Below are 20,886 nucleotides of genomic sequence, written 5' to 3'. Positions count from 1 at the left end.
CTCTTTCGTAGTTTGTCAGATATGGAAGCATCTGCAATTGTCTCATTCTGCAAAAATCACTGGAGGTTCGTCCCAGTAGCCACCCTTCCAACTTGGAAGGGGGAAGTGGAGGGTTCAAATCCCCACATTCTCATGGGGAATCGGGGTGGGGACAATTTCATTTCAGGAGTGGGTTTCGACTCCCACGCCCTGCAAGGAGGTAGGGCAAAAGTCTGAGAGTAAGTGTTAGAGTAAGATTAGAGTAAGACCGACCAAAATAAAATAAAATCTGCAAAAGAATATTCTCTAAGTCATCCGCAAATTTGCTTAGATAGACCACTCCACCACTCCCTTGCCTTCTGTGTTAGCCTCTACACGGGTGTTTCCATGGTTCCCAGGAGGCACTGTCCCCTCACAATTTTTTGTCGTTGAACTAAAATGAGACAGATCTTAACAATTCAACAGATCACAATCTGGATGGCTGTGAGTTTTTGCTTCTTGTTCCAATGGTGAAAAGTGCCTCCTGGGGAAGAATTACAGAAATGAGTTCAAACGGGGGAGAAAAAAATCTATTGATCAATGAATTGTGATTTGTTGACTATTACCTATCAAGTTTGGCTTGATAGTTTGGTCTGACTTTGTCATCCAAATAATCTCATAACAAGATGTATCTAAAAGAGCACTCGTTAGTAAAACCAAATAGTTGCACAAACCAACGAAGTAATCTCATCTCCAACAATCCAAAGATTCGGATCTTTGTAATATTCTGAACGATGCATGGACATTACAGAATAATATTAAAATGTGTATAGCTCTTACATAAATAAGGAGCTGCACAGCCGCTACATTATATAAAACAAAGATATAGAAACAAGAACCAATCACAAGGAAAAGGCCAAATAAATTGGATTGACGAGTAACACCAGTACTAGACTTCCTAATATAAGACCTGATCCCAGAAAGACTAAAATAAAGTCATGTACTGATCTTATCGAAATCCATTATTAATAGACTCGCCCGTTAAGACAGTGACTGGTGTGGAAACGCATGCCGTCAACATCCCTCTAATTGTGCCGAAGCTGAGAAGAAATTAGTTTAACTCTTCCCCAATTGGCTTCAGAAATTTCGAAGAACATTCGCTGGAGACGTGGGACTTGACTTTCAGAAAATGACGTACCAAGATCACCACCATCGCCGACGCTTGCTGGAGATATAACGCTCCAAACCCTGAGGAAATATGCAGCTAGCGATAAAGATGGAGAGATCGGCGCGCATCCTTATTTTGTCGGCCATGTTACACGCCTTCAATTCGATCGATTGGTCGATGGCTCGAAGCAGTCATCTTGGTCGTTGTCATATTCATGTCGGAGTGATTCTCGATATGGATTCGCCGGTTGGGGAGATGGCCCAACAATGCATGACCATGGCCATCTCTGACTCAAAGCTCTATTTTCAGGTGAGTTCCGGTCGATTCTCCATCTCTGTTCTCTTCACGCTCACGCACTCAAGCCACACAATGTGGAGTAAAAGGAAATTACGTTGTACACTCAATCCGCCACTGAATATAACCAATCACTGTGCCGAAAAATATGATGAGGTTCGCAATCACATATTAGTATGTAAGAAGGTGACTCAGGGTTTGTATGAGGTACGGAAGATTTTCATTTTGTGAGTAGGCGCTTAGCTAAATAAGAGAGGACTTGCCATCTAGTCCTAGTAATTATAATTTAATCTGTTTATTGCCATCGGAGCAGCTGCGGAGCTTTTGGAGAATGAACAAGTCGACGCACTGATAGGCCCACAAACATCTGAAGAAGCCGAGTTTCTGGCGGAATTGGGAGATAGAGTGCCTATCATCTCCTTCTCTGCTAGTAGCCCTTTCTTGTCCACAGATAAAAATCCGAACTTCATCCGCATGACAACTAATGACAACGCCCAGGTCGTACCCATTGCTGCTCCAGTTCAAGAATTCGGGTGGAGTGAATTGGTTATAATACATGAGGACAGTTCCTATGGAAACGGAATCATACCTGATCTTCTTCTCGCATTAGAAGAAGCCAATGCTCGTGTAGTGCATCGAACTGTCATTCCACCCCAAGCCAGGGATATATATGTCGAAGTCCAACTCTATAAACTGATGGCTCTGTCTGCCAATATATTCATTGTCCACATGTCTGTTTCCCTCGCATCTCGCTTTTTCTTGAAGGTTAATGAGTTGGGAATGATGAGTGCAGGCTACGGTTGGATTGTGACTGATGGGATAGTAAACAAGCTGGCCGTGATGGATCAGTCGGCTTTAGACTCGATGCAAGGAGTCATAGGAATTAGACCTTATATTCCACCCTCAAAGCGGCTTCACAACTTCTCGCTGAAGTGGAGGAACAGCTTTTCCACAAACCAGCATCATCAAATTCCCGAAGTAAATGTATACTGCTTATGGGCTTATGATACTGTGTGGGCTTTAGCCACAGCAGCACATCATCCAAGTCCGACAACTTCCATAGAGAAGAATGATGCTGCAAATAAGTTTGCTCATCTGACTGCCATTTCCACGAGACCAACAGGATCCAATCTAGGCCGCACAATTCTACGTGTCAAGTTCACTGGTTTAAGTGGGGAAATTCAACTTAAGAATGGACAGCTGCAACAACCGCTAGCATTTGAAATAGTGAATGTTTTTGGAAGAGTCAAGAGAATTGGATTTTGGACCCAATTTAATGGGATAACGACGGGGCTAAATAGATCTACTGTTGCAGTTCAATCACCCTCTGTGAGAGAGATGGGCTCTATTGGATGGCCTGGATCATCCTTGGCTATACCAAAAGTTCAACGGATTATACCAAAGGCTGATAAGAGATTGAGAATTGGAGTTCCAATTAAAGTAGGTTTTAAAGAATTAGTGGGAATGGAACTTGATCCTGTGACAAATGCGACAATGGTAACGGGCTTTTGCATAGATGTGTTCAAGGCTGCAATTGATATGTTGCCCTATGAAGTAAAATTTGACTTCATCCCATTTACAAATTCAAACATATTGATGGCTGCAAGCTATTATGACGATCTGATATATCAAGTTTATCGTCAGGTGATCATACATGAACCTAGTATACCTCCAGGATTGTCTGCTTTCCAAGTGTGTTTGGCCACAAAATGACATGCACTGCTTCCACACATGAATGACACCAGACAAACACCACATCCAAGTACAATAGACATGACATTTTAATCATTGAACAAAACATGACATTTGCAAGTGTACGTGCTTGTATGCTTATATGCCTTGTTTGTGATATCTACTGACTGTTTCTTTTGGGTCCTTGGGAATATGTACTAGCAATATGATGCAGCGGTGGGTGATATAACCATCATAGCAAACAGATCGTTGTACGTAGACTTCACAATCCCTTTCACAGAAACTGGAGTAGCAATGATTGTGCCTATTGAGACGTCACGAAGCACAAACATGTGGATATTTATCCAGCCTCTCACAGTGGAGCTATGGTTAGTCATAGGCACTTTCTTTGTCTTCACTGGATGTGTATTGTGGACAATTGAGCACAATGACAATGATGAATTCAAGGGACCATTAGCTCAACAAATTGGGATAGCGATATGGTATTCGTTCTGGACACTAGTTTTTGCACAAAGTAAGAACTCTCTGTGTTTTCAATGTTCAAGTGGACTGTTATCTCTAGAATACTACCACATGCTGTTCAATTACAGTGTGACTTGATACAGTACGAAGCTAAATTGTAATCTTATGATTTGCAGGGGAAAAATTAATCACCAATTTGTCCAAAGTGGTGGTGATCGTTTGGCTGTTTGTAGTTCTAATATTAACTTCCAGTTACACTGCAAAACTGAGCTCAATGCTTACAGTTCATCAGCTACAGTCCATGCCCAAAGATGAATCTATCGGTTTCCCTTTCAACAGTCCAGCTGACCAGACATTTCTGATCAATCTACCCTTCAGAAAGCACTCTTTTTACCCTTTGAAAAAGGCTGAAGATTATGCTAATGCACTGAGAGATGGAAGCCAAAAAGGTGGTGTCTTAGCAATTATTGATGAAATTCCTTATGTAAAGCTTTTTCTTTCCAAGTACTCTGCTCAGTACACCATGGTTGAACCCTCACACTACAGTACCAAAGGATTTGGCTTTGTAAGTCTCTTCTATTTCTCTATGCAATTGAGTGAATAATTTGGGATCGATCCAATTAATGAATCTTAGGTCCTTTTATGCAGGCTTTTCCTAAGGGGTCACCTTTAGTCCCTGACATTTCTGCAGCAATAGCAAAAATGAGAGGAGAGGGAACACTCTACTTGATAAGCCAAAATTGGTTTCAAAATCATTCTTTATACGCAAATCAAGATTCGGAAACAAAAGTTGCCAGACTTGACTTATACAGCTTCCGGGGTCTCTTCCTTATCACGGGCATCACTTCATCTGTAGCTGCGATAGCATCCTGTAAATATATGAAGAAAGAATCAACAACTTCACATCAACAACACGAGGTTGCTGATAAACCTGTTGAAGAGAAGTTCTCACCAGTTAGTGACATCCCATCAAGAAGAACCAACTTGAAACATGTCAGAAGATATTCCTGTTGAATGGGAAAAATGTGCGAGGTCAACAACCGATGTAGATACCAACCAATATCATGGTGCTTATATGTGGCAACATACCAGGATTTTTTTTAAAATTAGAATAAGTCCCACTTGTAACTACTTCCGCAAAATTAACAGTAGGAAATGTCAATATTCTTGTGTATGTTATTGCTTTGTTTTTCTCAGTACAGGGGCAAAAGAAATGATGAGAACATATCCTTACTGTTTTATCATTTCAACTAACATATCCTTATTATTTTATCATGTCATCTAAGGGTTGGTTTCTACCTAGTAAAAATTTAAGAGACCAATCTAAAATGAAATTTCCATGCATCCTATACCAGAAAGAAAGAAAGAAAGAAGAAGAAGAAGAAGAAGAAGAAGAAGAAGAAGAAGAAAGCCTACAAGTCCAATCTAGTGGGGTAAAGGCCGTAACAATCTCGGAAATGGCAAATCAGTTGGAACAGAGTAAAGTGTGTCAATCTTATATATAATGCAACCATCACCTTTTGGATATGCACAAATTAGTCATATAAGTACAATTTTTATTTCGCTCAAACGAAGACAAAAAGGATTAAATATGTCTTAGTTTAAGTCCATCAGACGAATCCCCACCCGAATAAAGTATACAGAAAAATACGGAAATTATTTCTGTGTTGAAGTGACGATGAATAATGGAAAGTCAAACTTGGACGTTGGACCTGGTATTTGGACACAAGTTGGTTAAAGCTCGCGGCAATTTCAGGATACGAATTGGAATCTTCGTTCTCCAACTGGAAAGTCCAACGTGGACTTTTTGACTGGAACATTGATTCGGTCAACTTGGATTTTCTTTTATGTAGAACCAATTTTTGGCCGCAAGAATTGGTTGAAGCGCCATTTCATCTGGTGCTAGGCAATGGGTTATCTCCGTTCAAGAATTGTATGGATAAACACAGTGTGAATTATTAGATATAATTGGGAGCTGAAAAACATTAAGTGTTTCAATGACTCGCATATGATTGTATCCTCTATTATATCGCTTGATCAATAGTGCAATTTCATTCTGCTGTCCCATGAATTTAAGTCATATTTATTTAACCGCATATATCCACAATCCAAATTATTTTCTTACTTTGTTTAGTTTATTATTCAATCGCTTATTTTCACAATAATTAGGATGACAAAGTGCCGAAACTTTTGCAAGTACCTCCAAAGTCATGCTTGAGTTTTGATTCAGTGGTCCTTAATGGGCGTTAAGTTTCTGAGTGAAGATGAGGCTGGAGAGAGCATACCACTTACAATACAAAGTTGTATCTTGTAAGTCCTCCTTCGTCTACTCAAGCCAATAATTACTTAGCATAGATGACTAATTCGGATGGATGGAGATTCTGTAATATGAAAGCACAGAAAAATCTCTTGGAAAAAATGGAAAGTGAGCTCTGTAGGTAGAATTTAATTTCATTGAAGCATTTAGCTTGTTGAGTTCTTAACTTCTCACTCAGTTGATTTGATCTCAAACGGTGCTTTATATTATAGTCTAACACTTAAACTTAGTCGGTCAGTAGAAGAGGAAAGAAACCTTTGTTGATGATTTCTCACTGTTGTAATATTTTCGGCCTCAAGTTCCTATTATTAAGTTCTAATTAAGTTCATACATCCCAATAAATAATGACAATACACTACTAAATAACGAACAACATGAAATAACTTTCTGCTCTTAAGTCTCTTGGAAATGTATATTTCAAATGTAGATTAAACTTTTTATCTTATAATAATATACGTGCATTCCAACTAAATTCTTAAAGAAGTTTAAGAATTATTTTTGGGTTAGAGAGTAAAGCAGATAAGCGTTGGTGAATCCGTATGAAAGTTGGTTAATTACTAACAAGGCTCCGGGGAAATTGCTATTTGCTGGTCACATTTTTTTCACTCTCAATTTAGAAACTTACAACTCTTATAGAAATTATCAACTACAAGATAACTTGGAAGTAGGATTTGATTAGATGGCAAACATATATTCAGGTTTTATTTATTTTGCGAAAAATAAATGATTTTGGATATATTTTTAAAACATGATTGCTTATATAAATCAACAAACATTTCATCGTCTCTAAAAATGTTTAAACATAAATTGTGATCAATAATAAAAACTTTTTTTGTACGTTAATTACTTCAAGTAATACAAAAGATCAATTTTAGATAAATATTTTTCAAATCATTAATTTTCCATAAAAGAAGTGCAGCCTTAAATGAGTTCAAGAAATAGACATTGAAAAAGTTAGCCACGATAAATAATGAAACCTAAAGTGGTAAGAGCAATGCTAGACATATTAAGACCAGTATTTCTGAATTTAACTTATTAAAAACGGGGCAGCAGACTTTAATTAAGCTTTCAAACAACTAAACTGTTGAGACCTTGAAGAAATTTCTCCAACTTTTCCATCTGGTTTCAGAAATTTCGAAGGAAATTTGCTGGACACGTAAGACTCGACTTTCCTGAAGACGACTTGTCAACATTACCACCATCAAATTTGCTGGACTTTGTGGTAATATGCAGCTGCCAATCAAATTAGAGGGATAGGCGCAAAGTCAAAATTTAAGAATCATCTGTATTATTATCCGAAAAGGAATTTAAATGCCAATTGCTTCGACGGCTCTATTTAGAATTCCCAAGAAGTACCGTGTCCTAATTTTCGATTGTTGAATTGAAATGTAACAGATTTCAGTCAGTCAACATAGAAGTCCATAAGCCGCGATGCCTTCTGGATACCATAGAGTCACCCATTCACACACTGACCGTGGAAACACGACTCTGACCGTACCTCTATTTGCCGACAAGCTGAGACCTTGAAGATATTTGTCAACTCTTTCCCATTTGGCTTCAGATATTTCGAAGAATACTCGCTGGAGACGTAACACTCCTTTTGGAAAACGATTATCATCACCATTTTCAAGAAAACTTGCTGGAGATCTTAGGCTCCATACTTTGTGGAACTATGAAGTTGACAATGGCCTCGGTGAAAATGGTGAGTATGTTCATTTTGCCGGCGATGTTACACGCCTTCAGTTCCTTTGGTTGGTCGATGGCTCAAAGCAGTCATCATCGTCCTCATCATATCCATGTTGGAGCGATTCTTGATATGGAGTCACCAGTTGGGGAGATGGCCCAACAATGCATGACCATGGCCATCTCTGACTTGAATGCCTCGCCGTCGCACATTAACCATCCCCTGAAGTTGATTCTGCATCCTAGGAATTCCATGGGGCAGCCTCTGAAAGCTCTATCTTCAGGTGAGTTCTCGTTGATTCTCCAGTGCTGTCATTCATTGCACACGCCCTCAAGCCACACGATGCGGGGAAGTACACTCACTCTGCCACTACATAAAACCATTCACGGTGCTGACAAATATGATGAGGTTCACAATCACATATTAGTATGTAAAAAGGCAACAAACGGTTCATATGAGCTAGCGATATTTTTAATTTTGTGACTTGGGGCTCAGCTAAAAAAGAGAAGACTTGCCATATAGTACTTGTGATTAGAATTGGTCTGTTTATTGCCATTTGGAGCAGCTGTGGAGCTCTTGGAGAATGAACGAGTTGACGCACTGATAGGCCCACAAACATCTGAAGAAGCCGAGCTTCTGGGAGAACTGGGAGATAGAGTGCCTATCATCTCCTTTTCTGCTAGTAGCCCTCTCTTGTCCAGAGAGAAAAATCCAAACTTTATCCGAATGACAACTAATGATAACTCCCAGGTTGGAGCAATTGCTGCTCTAGTTCAAAAATTCGGGTGGAGAGAATTGGTTATAATACATGAGGACAGTTCCTATGGAAACGGAATCATACCTGATCTTCTTCTCACGTTGCATGAAGGCAATGCTCGCGTGGCGCATCGGACCGTCCTTCCACCACAAGCCAGGGACATATATGTCGAAGCCCAACTCTATAAACTGATGGCTCTGTCTGCCAATATATTCATTGTCCATATGTCTGCTTCCCTCGCATCTCGGTTTTTTATTAAGGTTAATGAGTTGGGATTGATGAGTACAGGCTATGGTTGGATTGTGACTGATGGGATAGTAAACGAGCTGCCTGTGATGGATCAGTCGGTTTTAGACTCGATGCAAGGAGTCATAGGAATTAGACCTTCTATTCCACCCTCAGAGCGGCTTCACAACTTCTCAACGAAGTGGAGGAACAACTTCACAAACCAGCATCATCAAATTCCTGAAGTAAATGTGTATTGCTTATGGGCTTATGATTCTGTCTGGGCTTTGGCCAAAGCAGTATATCATTTAGGTCCAACAACTTCTATGCAGAAGAATGATTCTGCAAATGAGCTTGCTCATCTTGCTGCCATTCACTCAAGACGAACAGGGTCCGATCTAGTCCACACAATTCTACGTGGCAAGTTCACGGGTTTAAGTGGGGAAATTCAACTTAAGAATGGACAGCTGCAACAACCGCTAGCATTTGAAATAGTTAATGTTATTGGAAGAGTCAAGAGAATCGGATTTTGGACTCAGTGGAATGGGATGACGCAAGGGCTAAATAGGTCTAACGTTGCAACTCAATCACCCTCTCTAAGAAAAATGGGCTCTATTGGATGGCCTGGATCATCCTCGGCTGTACCAAAAGGTCAAAGGGTTATGCCAAAGACTGGGAAGAGAATGAGAATCGGAGTTCCAATTAAAAAAGGTTATAAAGAACTGGTGGGAGTGGAACTCGATCCTGAGACAAATGCCACAATTGTAACGGGCTTGTGCATAGATGTGTTCAAGGCTGCAACTGATTTGTTGCCTTACGAAGTAAAATTTGACTTCATTCCCTTTCCAAATTCAACAACTGGAAGCTATTATGAGGATCTGATCTACCATGTATACCTTCAGGTGATCTTGAATGAACCCAGTACACCTTGAGGATTGTCTTTTCTTCTAGTTTTTGCAACCAAATAACATGTGCTGCTTCCATGCAAGAATAACACCAGATAAATAGCACATCTGAGTACATAAACATGACATTTTGTTCATCAAACATAAGAATTTAAAATTAGTCGATAAAACTTGTAGTGCAACATTTTATTTAGGGAATTAATAGCAAGTCGAGATGCAGCAGTGAGATTAGACCACGCAAGATGAATTTCTTTTTACTTAATTGTGCATGCAAAAACTACTATTCTTGGAGCCAAATATCTTTCACGTGATAAATCTAGGACAGTAATTGTTTAATTTGTTCCGCATGATAGTAAGCATAGTCAGGATAAGGGTTATCAAGGTGCCAATCCCTGAGACAACTCGATTACTCGATATAAATCAGGAAAAAGAATGTTAGCAAAAGAAATTGAGTGATGCAGGTTGAAGTGCCCGAGCGTATTTGCAACTGTATGTGCTTGTATGCTCATATACATTGTTTATGAAATGTACTGACCATTTCTTTTGGGTCCTTGGCAATATGATGTAGCAATATGATGCAGCGGTGGGTGATATAACCATCACAGGAAATAGATCGTCCTATGTGGACTTCACAATGCCTTTCACAGAAACTGGAGTAGCGATGATCGTGCCTATCGAGACATCACGAAGCACAAACATGTGGATATTTCTACAGCCTCTCACGGTGGATCTGTGGTTAGTCATAGGTGCTTTCTTTGTCTTCACGGGATGCGTAGTGTGGACAATTGAGCACGGTGACAACAATGAGTTCAAGGGACCATTAGCTCAACAAATTGGGATGGTGATGTGGTATTCGTTTTCGACACTATTTTTTGCGCAAAGTACTGACTCTTTCTATATGTTTTCGATGTTCATGTCCTGCTTTAACATTTCTTATGATGAGCGGATTAACTGGGTACGAGATCAAGGTTTCCCCAGCAATATACGGTTCTTAGAATTAAACCCAGATTTCAGGGCAAAAGAAGTAAAAGATAGTGCATATTGAGAAGGCAGAAAAATATGCTCAGTTCTTTCTCTGGATATTTATACCCTGCTGTACAATAATGGTGTGAGTTGATATAGTACGAACTAAATTGTCATCTCGTGGTTTGCAGGGGAAAAATTAATCAGCAACTTCTCCAAAGTTGTGGTGATCGTATGGCTGTTTGTAGTTCTAATACTAACTTCCAGTTACACTGCAAACCTGAGCTCAATGCTAACAGTTCATCAGCTTCAGTCCTCGCCAAAGGGTGAATCTATTGGTTTCACTGTCGACAGTAAACTTATTCAGACAGATCTGATCAATCTACCATTCAAAAACCCCCATTTTCCCCCTTTGGATACGGTTGAAGATTGTGTGAATGCTCTGAGAGATGGAAGCCGGAATGGTGGTGTCTCAGCAATTATTGATGAAATTCCTTATGTAAAGGTCTTCCTTTCCAAGTACTCTGCTCAATACACCATGGTTGAGCCCTCATACAACAGCACCAATGGATTTGGCTTTGTAAGTCTCTTTTTCTTTATACAGTTAAGTCAATATATTGGGATCGATCCGATCAATGATTCTCAGTCCCTTTCTATGCAGGTTTTTCCTAAGGGGTCACCTTTAGTCCCTGACATTTCTGCATCGATAGCAAAATTGAGAGAAGATGGAAAACTTCACTTGATAAGCCAAAATTGGTTTCAAAATCGTTCCTTATTCACAAATCAAGATTCTGCAACAAAAGTTGCTCGACTTGACTTTTACAGTTTTCGCGGTCTCTTTCTTATCACAGGCATCACTTCGACTGTTGCTGTGATAGCATCCTATAAATTCAGGAAGAAACAATCAACAACTGCACAACATGAGGTTGCTGATCAACCTGTTGAAGAGACTTTCCCACCAGTTGGTGATATCCCATCAAGAAGAACCAGTTTCAAACACATCAGAAGATATTCCTATTGAATCAAAATAAAGTGTGAGGTCCTAAGATGATGTAGATACCGACCAAGATCATGGCGCTTATATGTGGCAACATAGCAGGAACTTTGAAGCTTCTTAGGAGTTTCTATCTGTAGGGATGAGGAGTAAACCTCTTGTTAGAAATTTGAAGATGTTTAAAATAACAATATGTTACTCTTGTACCTTCTGCTCTATTTGCAACTACTACTGCAAAATTAACCACAAGAGATGCCAATATTCTAAGAAATGTCTGCATTGATGAGAAAGATGCAACTAAGGGCGACATGTTGTTACAGTTTTATCGTTTCAACAAAGGGTTGGTTCTTCTTAGTAAACATTGAAGAGACCAATTCAGTGGGTAAAGCTCTTAACAATGACAGAACTGGCAAATCAGGTGGAACAGTGTCAAGTTACAGGCAATCTTATTTATACTGCAACTTATCACGTTTTGGTTACACATAAATTAGCCATAACAGTACAATCCACATTTGCTCGAATAAAGATAATAAGGATTAACAAAATGCTCAAACTTCTGCAGTCCCTGCACGGTCGTGCTTGAGTGTTGATGCATGGTCTTTAGTGGGTCTCAAGTTTACCACATACAGGACACATTTGTACTATGTAGGTCCTCCGTCCCCTCACGCCAAACTATCACTTCGTGTACAATTATTAGGTTGAATAAATAGTGATTTTGTGATATCTCAAAATTTGGCATCTATTTGAAAATATATAAAATAGTTATTTCATCGATGTGCTTATGGTTATTTTACTCTAAACAGATAACTTACGAGTTAACTAATATATCGGGTGAGGCCGTCAATGGTTAAAACGCAAAAGACTAGAGAATTCAAATTGAATATTCGATCATAAGGAATGACAAAGGTCAATATTACAATGTTATAAGTCAATTAGTAAATGGATATAAATCAATTTGACGGAAGCACGTAGTCGGTTCGTGGATGATTCCGCACGATTGTGATATTTACGTCAAACGATAATAAACCAATTTTCTATTGATATTGTACACATGATATGTAATTGAACTCTCGCGATTACATAACAACCGAGAGGTGTCCACAATTCGAAAAGGCACAAACGTAAATCGAAAATTATTAACACAAGTCAACCACAAGAGAACCCCTAAAAGCCACACAATAGTTTAGATTATACTAAAGTTGCATTCAATAGTTTTGGTCATACTAAAGTTGTATTCAATCGATTTTAACCATGAAATTTAATTTGATTTTAGATATCGAACTTTCGAGGGTCACAAGACAAATTTATTGGACGTCGCCTCATTGTCCATTGAATTATCAGTAAGTTCGAAATAAGTATGTTTTAGCCTTAATCATGTTTAAGGACAGTTTAGATTAATGTTAAGTATGATTAGTTTAAGTAATTACGATTAGTATTAGTTAATCATGGTTAGATTAATTAATCTGATTTATTTCAATTAATTGTAATTATTTTAATTAATCTTAATTAGTTTAATTAAATTAATTAACACTGATTAATTTTTAATTAATTATAGTTAGATTAATTAATCGAGTTTAGTTTAATTAATCGCATTTGGCCTAATTAATTGTGATTAGCTTAATTAATTGCAATTGTGTAGTTAATGACAGATTAGTCGTTAAATAGAATTTTATACTCGTTTTTCTAGATGAGTTTATGCTTAATTCCTATTGTTTGTACTTGCCATGCCATAATAATGATTGTGCAATTATGGGCCTTATTTAATATATTTTCAAAGAAGGTTTTATGGACAAGAAAATAGAGAATCGTGAGGTGTAGGATTCGAACGTCAAATTTTACGTGTTAAATGAGGCAATGGGGTTTTAAAATAAAAGTGTGCAAAATTTGACGGGTTGTTTTTAAGTACATGACCACATGCGATTATTTTACCATAATTTTAAAAGTAAAAAATTATGGGATTTGTTATTTGAGCACAAATCACTTCTGCATTGGCTAAGTCAGAAGATAAAAAAAATTGTTTGAGTGGTTGAGTGCTTATGTGGTCACATAATGGCCCTGATGCATATGATTATGTTGGGTAATGATACCGTCTTGATGTGTATGAATATGTGAGATGATGCTCGATTTTTATCGAATGCTTGGCAAGGGTTAGGATGCCAAGTCGTAGTTGAAGCCGAACCGATGCTCTCAATGGAATGCCGTCCTAATGCATATGAGTATGCAAGATGATGCCGTGCCCAATGGAGCAAGATGATACCCGGTTATGTTGGAAGACCGCCAACTCTTATGTTGTCTGTGGCTCGAGAGGTTGTAATAATTGGAACACCTATGTTGATAATGCAAATAAAATTTATCAAAGTGTGTTTTGATTATTATTTATACTTGTTGCACTAATATTGCCATATGAGATGTACTAATGTGTAGGAGTGTGCTAAGGTGAGGTAAGTTTGTATATTGTGCGTGTTTAGGCTACCTCCGAGACGAATTAACACCCTAGTTGAGGCTTAGGCTATTAACTTGCTGAGATTAATATCTCATCCCGTTGTTGTTAAATATTTTCAAGCCCACCATCACTTGCAGTTTAGGCCAAGACGAGGGCGTACCTTGCATCACTTTTGGTTGGCCTCGCGTTAGAGAGGTTAGGTTAACTTTAACCCTAATAGGTTTTTGAGTTGGTCGGTAGGAAGTCACCCTTTGGAATGGACTTGTAATTGTTAAACTTCCTAGGGCTAATAAGTTAATATATAAAAATTATGCATTTGGACATGTTTGTGGTTTTTACTATTCCTATTATTTGTTGGTTGACTAGGTGTTTATATAAAATTGTTTCTGCATGCATTTAATCGAAAGATAAAAAGAATAGGTTGGCAACGCGTCCTGAAATGTCGCAATTTAATCAACCGTTGTGGGATGTTCGAGCACTCGGGGTCTAGGGCATGACAGATTTCTTAGCAAGAGAGCACATCAAAAACGTCTCAAAAATAATGGAAAGTCAGCTCTATAGGTAGAATCTAAATTCAATAAAGCCTTTAGCTTGTTGATTTCTTAGCTACTCGATTGGTCGATTTGATCTCAAATGGTGTTCTATAATCCAGTCCAATGTTTAGACTTAACCGGTTGGTACGAGAGGAGAGAAGCATTTGTGATGATTTATTGTTTTCTGTGATATTTCCAACCTCAAATTCTTATTATTAAGTTCTAATCAAGTATCTACATGCTTTAAAATTAATACTGACAGAACTCGACTAAATAGCCAACAAAATGTTAATTTAGATGAGCCGAAACAACTTTCAGTCCATAGGTCTCTTATTTTTATGTTCCATATTTAGATTATAATTTTTTATCTTGTAACATTTTAAAGACATACAAATTAAATTTCTAACGGTCTATGGAGACAGGTAAGTGCATTTGGAAGAATTATTTTTTTAGTAGTTGATTTGTTTCCTCATTCAGAATCTATTTAAAGAAGTTAAGAATTATTTTTGGGTTAGAGAGCATTGCAGATTTTGGCTAAGTATATTTTGCATAGCAAGTCCTTTGCAAGTGGATGTCTCGACACGTATGGAAAATTATCAAAAAAATCATAAACTTACTATACTTTCACCTACTTTGGGTGAGGGCTCAAGAGCCCTCAATTTGGCCAGCAAGGGCATCGCAGCCCTTCGCCAGGTTTAGGTGAGGGCCACGACACCCTCGCCCAGTGCTGGTAAGTGTTACTAGCCCTTAATCCAAAAGGGGAAAAAAACGAAAGGAAAGAAAAGAAAGAACTAACAGAAATAAAAATAAAATAAAATGTTTACGTCAACGTTGGTTATGCCACGTAAGATGTCCTATTTCCATATCAGCAATTTTCAATAAAAATTGGGTGAAGGAACTCAATTGGCAAAGCTTTAGAATTAATTGGCAAAAATAAAATTTTAGAACTGAATTGACAAAAGTACAGTAGGTTAAAAAAATTTCCCCAAATGTACACAAACCAAATTAAACATGATTCTTGACCTATATCGCTAAAATGTTAAGCCTAAGTCAAGTGAGAGCTTTGTTGGGCCGTCAAAAAGCAATTGAGGGGGTAAGAAACTCTTGCGATTTCTTCATTAATTCTTGGGGAACTTATTTGGGAGTAACTGTGGTCCGGAAACACACGAGTGAGTACGTGATTCCGGAAGATTATTTAAAGGTGGAAAGGGTTGCTGAGGACCTTAGCAGGAATGAGAAACTTCTATTCTCTCTATCTTTGAATTCTCAATCTTTGAATTATCAGATGAATTCTCAGATGATCTCAATTGTGAAATATAGCTAGAGCTGTCGATGTTGTGGTGTTTGGGGTGCTTGTGTATTGTATAATTATCTACAGTAGAAGCAGCACATTCTACTATCTGTGAACTCTTGACAATATTAGCGGGTTGCAACCTGTTTCACAGTCGTTAGTCTGTTGGAGTGGATGCAGATTAAAGAAATTAACCAATCCATTGCTCGCATATCTTCCAACTCGTCAACTCTTTCGTAGTTTGTCAGATATGGAAGCATTTACAACTGTTTCATTCTGCAAAAGAATATTCTCTAAGTCATCCGCAAATTTGCTTAGATAGACCACTTCACCACTCCCTTGCCTTCTGTGTGAGCCTCCACACGGGTGTTTCCATGGTTCCCAGGAGGCACTGTGCCCTCACAATTTTTTGTCGTCGAACTAAAATGAGACAGATCTTAACAATTCAACAGATCACAATCTGGATGGCTGTGAGTTTTTGCTTCTTGTTCCAATGGTGAAAAGTGCCTCCTGGGGAAGAATTACAGAAATGAGTTCAAACGGGAGAGAAAAAATCTATTGATCAATGAATTGTGATTTGTTGACTATTACCTATCAAGTTTGGCTTGATAGTTTGGTCTGACTTTGTCATCCAAATAATCTCATAACAAGATGTATCTAAAAGAGTACTCATTAGTAAAACCAAATAGTTGCACAGACCAACGAAATAATCCCATCTCCAACAATCCAAAGATTCGGATCTTTGTAATATTCTGAACGATGCATGGACATCACAGAATAATATTAAAATGTGTACAGCTCTTACATAAATAAGGAGCTGCACAGCCGCTACATTATATAAAACAAAGATATAGAAACAAGAACCAATCGCAAGGAAAAGGCCAAATAAATTGGATTGACAAGTAACACCAGTACTAGACTTCCTAATATAAGACCTGATCCCAGAAAGACTAAAATAAAGTCATGTACTGATCTTACCGAAATCCATTATTAATAGACTAGCCCGTTAAGACAGTGACTAGTGTGGAAACTAATGCCGTCAACATCCCTCTAATTGTACCGAAGCTGAGAAGAAATTTGTTTAACTCTCCCCCATTTGGCTTCAGAAATTTCGAAGAACATTCGCTGGAGACGTAGGACTTGACTTTCAGAAAATGACGTACCAAGATCACCACCATCGCCGACGCTTGCTGGAGATATAACGCTCCAAACCCTGAGGAAATATGCAGCTGGCGATAAAGATGGAAAGATTGGCGCGCATCTTTATTTTGTCGGCCATGTTACACGCCTTCAATTCGATCGATTGGTCGATGGCTCGAAGCAGTCATCTTGGTCGTTGTCATATTCATGTCGGAGTGATTCTCGATATGGAGTCGCCGGTTGGGGAGATGGCCCAACAATGCATGACCATGGCCATCTCTGACTTGAATGCCTCGGCCTCGCACTTTAACCATCTGACTCTGCATCCTAGAAATTCCATGGGACAGCCTCTCGAAGCTCTATTTTCAGGTGAGTTCCGGTCGATTCTCCATCTCTGTCGTTCGCTTCACGCTCACGCACTCAAGCCACACAATGTGGGGTAAAAGGAAATTATGTTGAACACTCAATCCGCCACTGAATATAACCAATCACTGTGCCGAAAAATATGATGAGGTTCGCAATCACATATTAGTATGCAAGAAGGTGACTCACGGTTTATATGAGGTACGGAAGATTTTTATTTTGTGAGTAGGCGCTTAGCTAAATGAGAGAGGACTTGCCATCTAGTCCTAGTAATTATAATTTAATCTGTTTATTGCCATCGGAGCAGCTGCGGAGCTTTTGGAGAATGAACAAGTCGACGCACTGATAGGCCCACAAACATCTGAAGAAGCCGAGTTTCTGGCGGAATTGGGAGATAGAGTGCCTATCATCTCCTTCTCTGCTAGTAGCCCTTTCTTGTCCACAGATAAAAATCCGAACTTCATCCGCATGACAACTAATGACAACGCCCAGGTCGGACCCATTGCTGCTCTTGTTCAAGAATTCGGGTGGAGTGAATTGGTTATAATACATGAGGACAGTTCCTATGGAAACGGAATCATACCTGATCTTCTTCTCGCATTAGAAGAAGCCAATGCTCGTGTAGTGCATCGAACTGTCATTCCACCCCAAGCCAGGGATATATATGTCGAAGTCCAACTCTATAAACTGATGGCTCTGTCTGCCAATATATTCATTGTCCACATGTCTGCTTCCCTCGCATCTCGCTTTTTCTTGAAGGTTAATGAGTTGGGAATGATGAGTGCAGGCTACGGTTGGATTGTGACTGATGGGATAGTAAACAAGCTGGCCGTGATGGATCAGTCGGCTTTAGACTCGATGCAAGGAGTCATAGGAATTAGACCTTATATTCCACCCTCAAAGCGGCTTCACAACTTCTCGCTGAAGTGGAGGAACAGCTTTTCCACAAACCAGCATCATCAAATTCCCGAAGTAAATGTATACTGCTTATGGGCTTATGATACTGTGTGGGCTTTAGCCACAGCAGCACATCATCCAAGTCCTACAACTTCCATAGAGAAGAATGATGCTGCAAATAAGTTTGCTCATCTGACTGCCATTTCCACGAGACCAACAGGATCCAATCTAGGCCGCACAATTCTACGTGTCAAGTTCACTGGTTTAAGTGGGGAAATTCAACTTAAGAATGGACAGCTGCAACAACCGCTAGCATTTGAAATAGTGAATGTTTTTGGAAGAGTCAAGAGAATTGGATTTTGGACCCAATTTAATGGGATAACGACGGGGCTAAATAGATCTACTGTTGCAGTTCAATCACCCTCTGTGAGAGAGATGGGCTCTATTGGATGGCCTGGATCATCCTTGGCTATACCAAAAGTTCAACGGATTACACCAAAGGCTGGGAAGAGATTGAGAATTGGAGTTCCAATTAAAGTAGGTTTTAAAGAATTAGTGGGAGTGGAACTTGATCCTGTGACAAATGCGACAATGGTAACGGGCTTTTGCATAGATGTGTTCAAGGCTGCAATTGATATGTTGCCCTATGAAGTAAAATTTGACTTCATCCCATTTACAAATTCAAACATATTGATGGCTGCAAGCTATTATGACGATCTGATATATCAAGTTTATCGTCAGGTGATCATACATGAACCTAGTATACCTCCAGGATTGTCTGCTTTCCAAGTGTGTTTGGCCACAAAATGACATGCACTGCTTCCACACATGGATGACACCAGACAAACACCACATCCAAGTACATAGACATGACATTTTAATCATTGAACAAAACATGACATTTGCAAGTGTACGTGCTTGTATGCTTATATGCCTTGTTTGTGATATCTACTGACTGTTTCTTTTGGGTCCTTGGGAATATGTACTAGCAATATGATGCAGCGGTGGGTGATATAACCATCATAGCAAACAGATCGTTGTATGTAGACTTCACAATCCCTTTCACAGAAACTGGAGTAGCAATGATTGTGCCTATTGAGACGTCACGAAGCACAAACATGTGGATATTTATCCAGCCTCTCACAGTGGAGCTATGGTTAGTCATAGGCACTTTCTTTGTCTTCACTGGATGTGTATTGTGGACAATTGACCACAATGACAATGATGAATTCAAGGGACCATTAGCTCAACAAATTGGGATGGCGATATGGTATTCGTTCTCGACACTAGTTTTTGCACAAAGTAAGAACTCTCTATGTGTTTTCAATTTTCAAGTGGACTGTTATATCTAGAATACTGCCACATGCTGTTCAATTACAGTGTGACTTGATACAGTACGAAGCTAAATTGTAATCTCATGATTTGCAGGGGAAAAATTAATCACCAATTTGTCCAAAGTGGTGGTGATCGTTTGGCTGTTTGTAGTTCTAATATTAACTTCCAGTTACACTGCAAACCTGAGCTCAATGCTTACAGTTCATCAGCTACAGTCCATGCCCAAAGATGAATCTATCGGTTTCCCTTTCAACAGTCCAGCTGACCAGACATTTCTGATCAATCTACCCTTCAGAAAGCACTCTTTTTACCCTTTGAAAAAGGCTGAAGATTATGCGAATGCACTGAGAGATGGAAGCCAAAAAGGCGGTGTCTCAGCAATTATTGATGAAATTCCTTATGTAAAGCTTTTTCTTTCCAAGTACTCTGCTCAGTACACCATGGTTGAACCCTCACACTACAGTACCAAAGGATTTGGCTTTGTAAGTCTCTTCTATTTCTCTATGCAATTGAGTGAATAATTTGGGATCGATCCAATTAATGAATCTTAGGTCCTTTTATGCAGGCTTTTCCTAAGGGGTCACCTTTAGTCGCTGACATTTCTGCAGCAATAGCAAAAATGAGAGAAGAGGGAACACTCTACTTGATAAGCCAAAATTGGTTTCAAAATCATTCTTTATACGCAAATCAAGATTCGGAAACAAAAGTTGCCAGGCTTGGCTTATACAGCTTCCGGGGTCTCTTCCTTACCACGGGCATCACTTCATCTGTAGCTGCGATAGCATCCTGTAAATATATGAAGAAAGAATCAACAACTTCACATCAACACGTGGTTGCTGATAAACCTGTTGAAGAGAAGTTCTCGCCAGTTAGTGATATCCCATCAAGAAGAACCGATTTGAAACATGTCAGAAGATATTCCTATTGAATGGGAAGAATGTGCGAGGTCAACAGCCGATGTAGATACCAACCAATATCCTGGTGCTTATATGTGGCAACATACCAGGAATTTTTAAGCTTCTTAGGATTTTTTAGCTGTAGATGTTTAAAATTAGAATAAGTCCCTCTTGTAACTACTTCCGCAAAATTAACAGTAGGAAATGTCAATATTCTTGTGTATGTTATTGCTTTGTTTTTCTCAATACAGGGCAAAAGAAATGACGAGAACATATCCTTATTGTTTTATCATTTCAACTAACATATCCTTATTATTTTATCATTTCAACTAAGGGTTCGTTTCTACCGAGTAAAAATTTAAGAGACCAATCTAACATGAAATTTAAATGCATCCTATACCAGAAAAAAAAAAAAAAAAAAAAAAAAAGCCTACAAGACCAATCTAGTGGGGTAAAGTCTGTAACAATCTCGGAAATGGCAAATCAATTGGAACAGAGTAAAGTGTGTCAATCTTATATATAATGCAACCATCACCTTTTGGATATGCACAAATTAGTCATATAAGTAC

General features: G+C 38.8%; 3 protein-coding genes across 3 annotated transcripts; all 3 read left to right on the top strand.

Annotated features, from left to right (window-relative positions):
* The first annotated feature begins 1,241 nt into the window (after positions 1-1,241).
* Positions 1,242-4,743, top strand: LOC108958084 (glutamate receptor 2.7). The gene is made up of 5 exons (XM_039308926.1): positions 1,242-1,435; positions 1,734-3,064; positions 3,314-3,626; positions 3,751-4,139; positions 4,223-4,743. Exons 2-5 carry the CDS (start codon positions 1,895-1,897, stop codon positions 4,586-4,588), a joined length of 2,238 nt encoding a protein of 745 aa, XP_039164860.1. The 5' UTR covers positions 1,242-1,435; positions 1,734-1,894; the 3' UTR covers positions 4,589-4,743.
* Positions 4,744-7,650: 2,907 nt separating this feature from the next.
* On the top strand, positions 7,651-11,559 carry LOC104438749 (glutamate receptor 2.2). The gene is made up of 6 exons (XM_039308515.1): positions 7,651-7,858; positions 8,141-9,459; positions 10,031-10,343; positions 10,617-11,005; positions 11,087-11,386; positions 11,482-11,559. Exons 1-6 carry the CDS (start codon positions 7,651-7,653, stop codon positions 11,557-11,559), a joined length of 2,607 nt encoding a protein of 868 aa, XP_039164449.1.
* A 5,437-nt stretch (positions 11,560-16,996) lies between these two features.
* On the top strand, positions 16,997-20,529 carry LOC120291306 (glutamate receptor 2.7-like). The gene is made up of 5 exons (XM_039308514.1): positions 16,997-17,195; positions 17,497-18,827; positions 19,076-19,388; positions 19,515-19,903; positions 19,987-20,529. Exons 1-5 carry the CDS (start codon positions 16,997-16,999, stop codon positions 20,347-20,349), a joined length of 2,595 nt encoding a protein of 864 aa, XP_039164448.1. The 3' UTR covers positions 20,350-20,529.
* The last annotated feature ends 357 nt before the right edge of the window (positions 20,530-20,886 follow it).

Source organism: Eucalyptus grandis, chromosome 3 (genome assembly GCF_016545825.1).
Source record: "Eucalyptus grandis isolate ANBG69807.140 chromosome 3, ASM1654582v1, whole genome shotgun sequence".
In the NCBI taxonomy this organism is placed as follows: Eukaryota; Viridiplantae; Streptophyta; class Magnoliopsida; order Myrtales; family Myrtaceae; genus Eucalyptus; species Eucalyptus grandis.
This window is presented reverse-complemented; position numbering and strand designations above follow the sequence as displayed.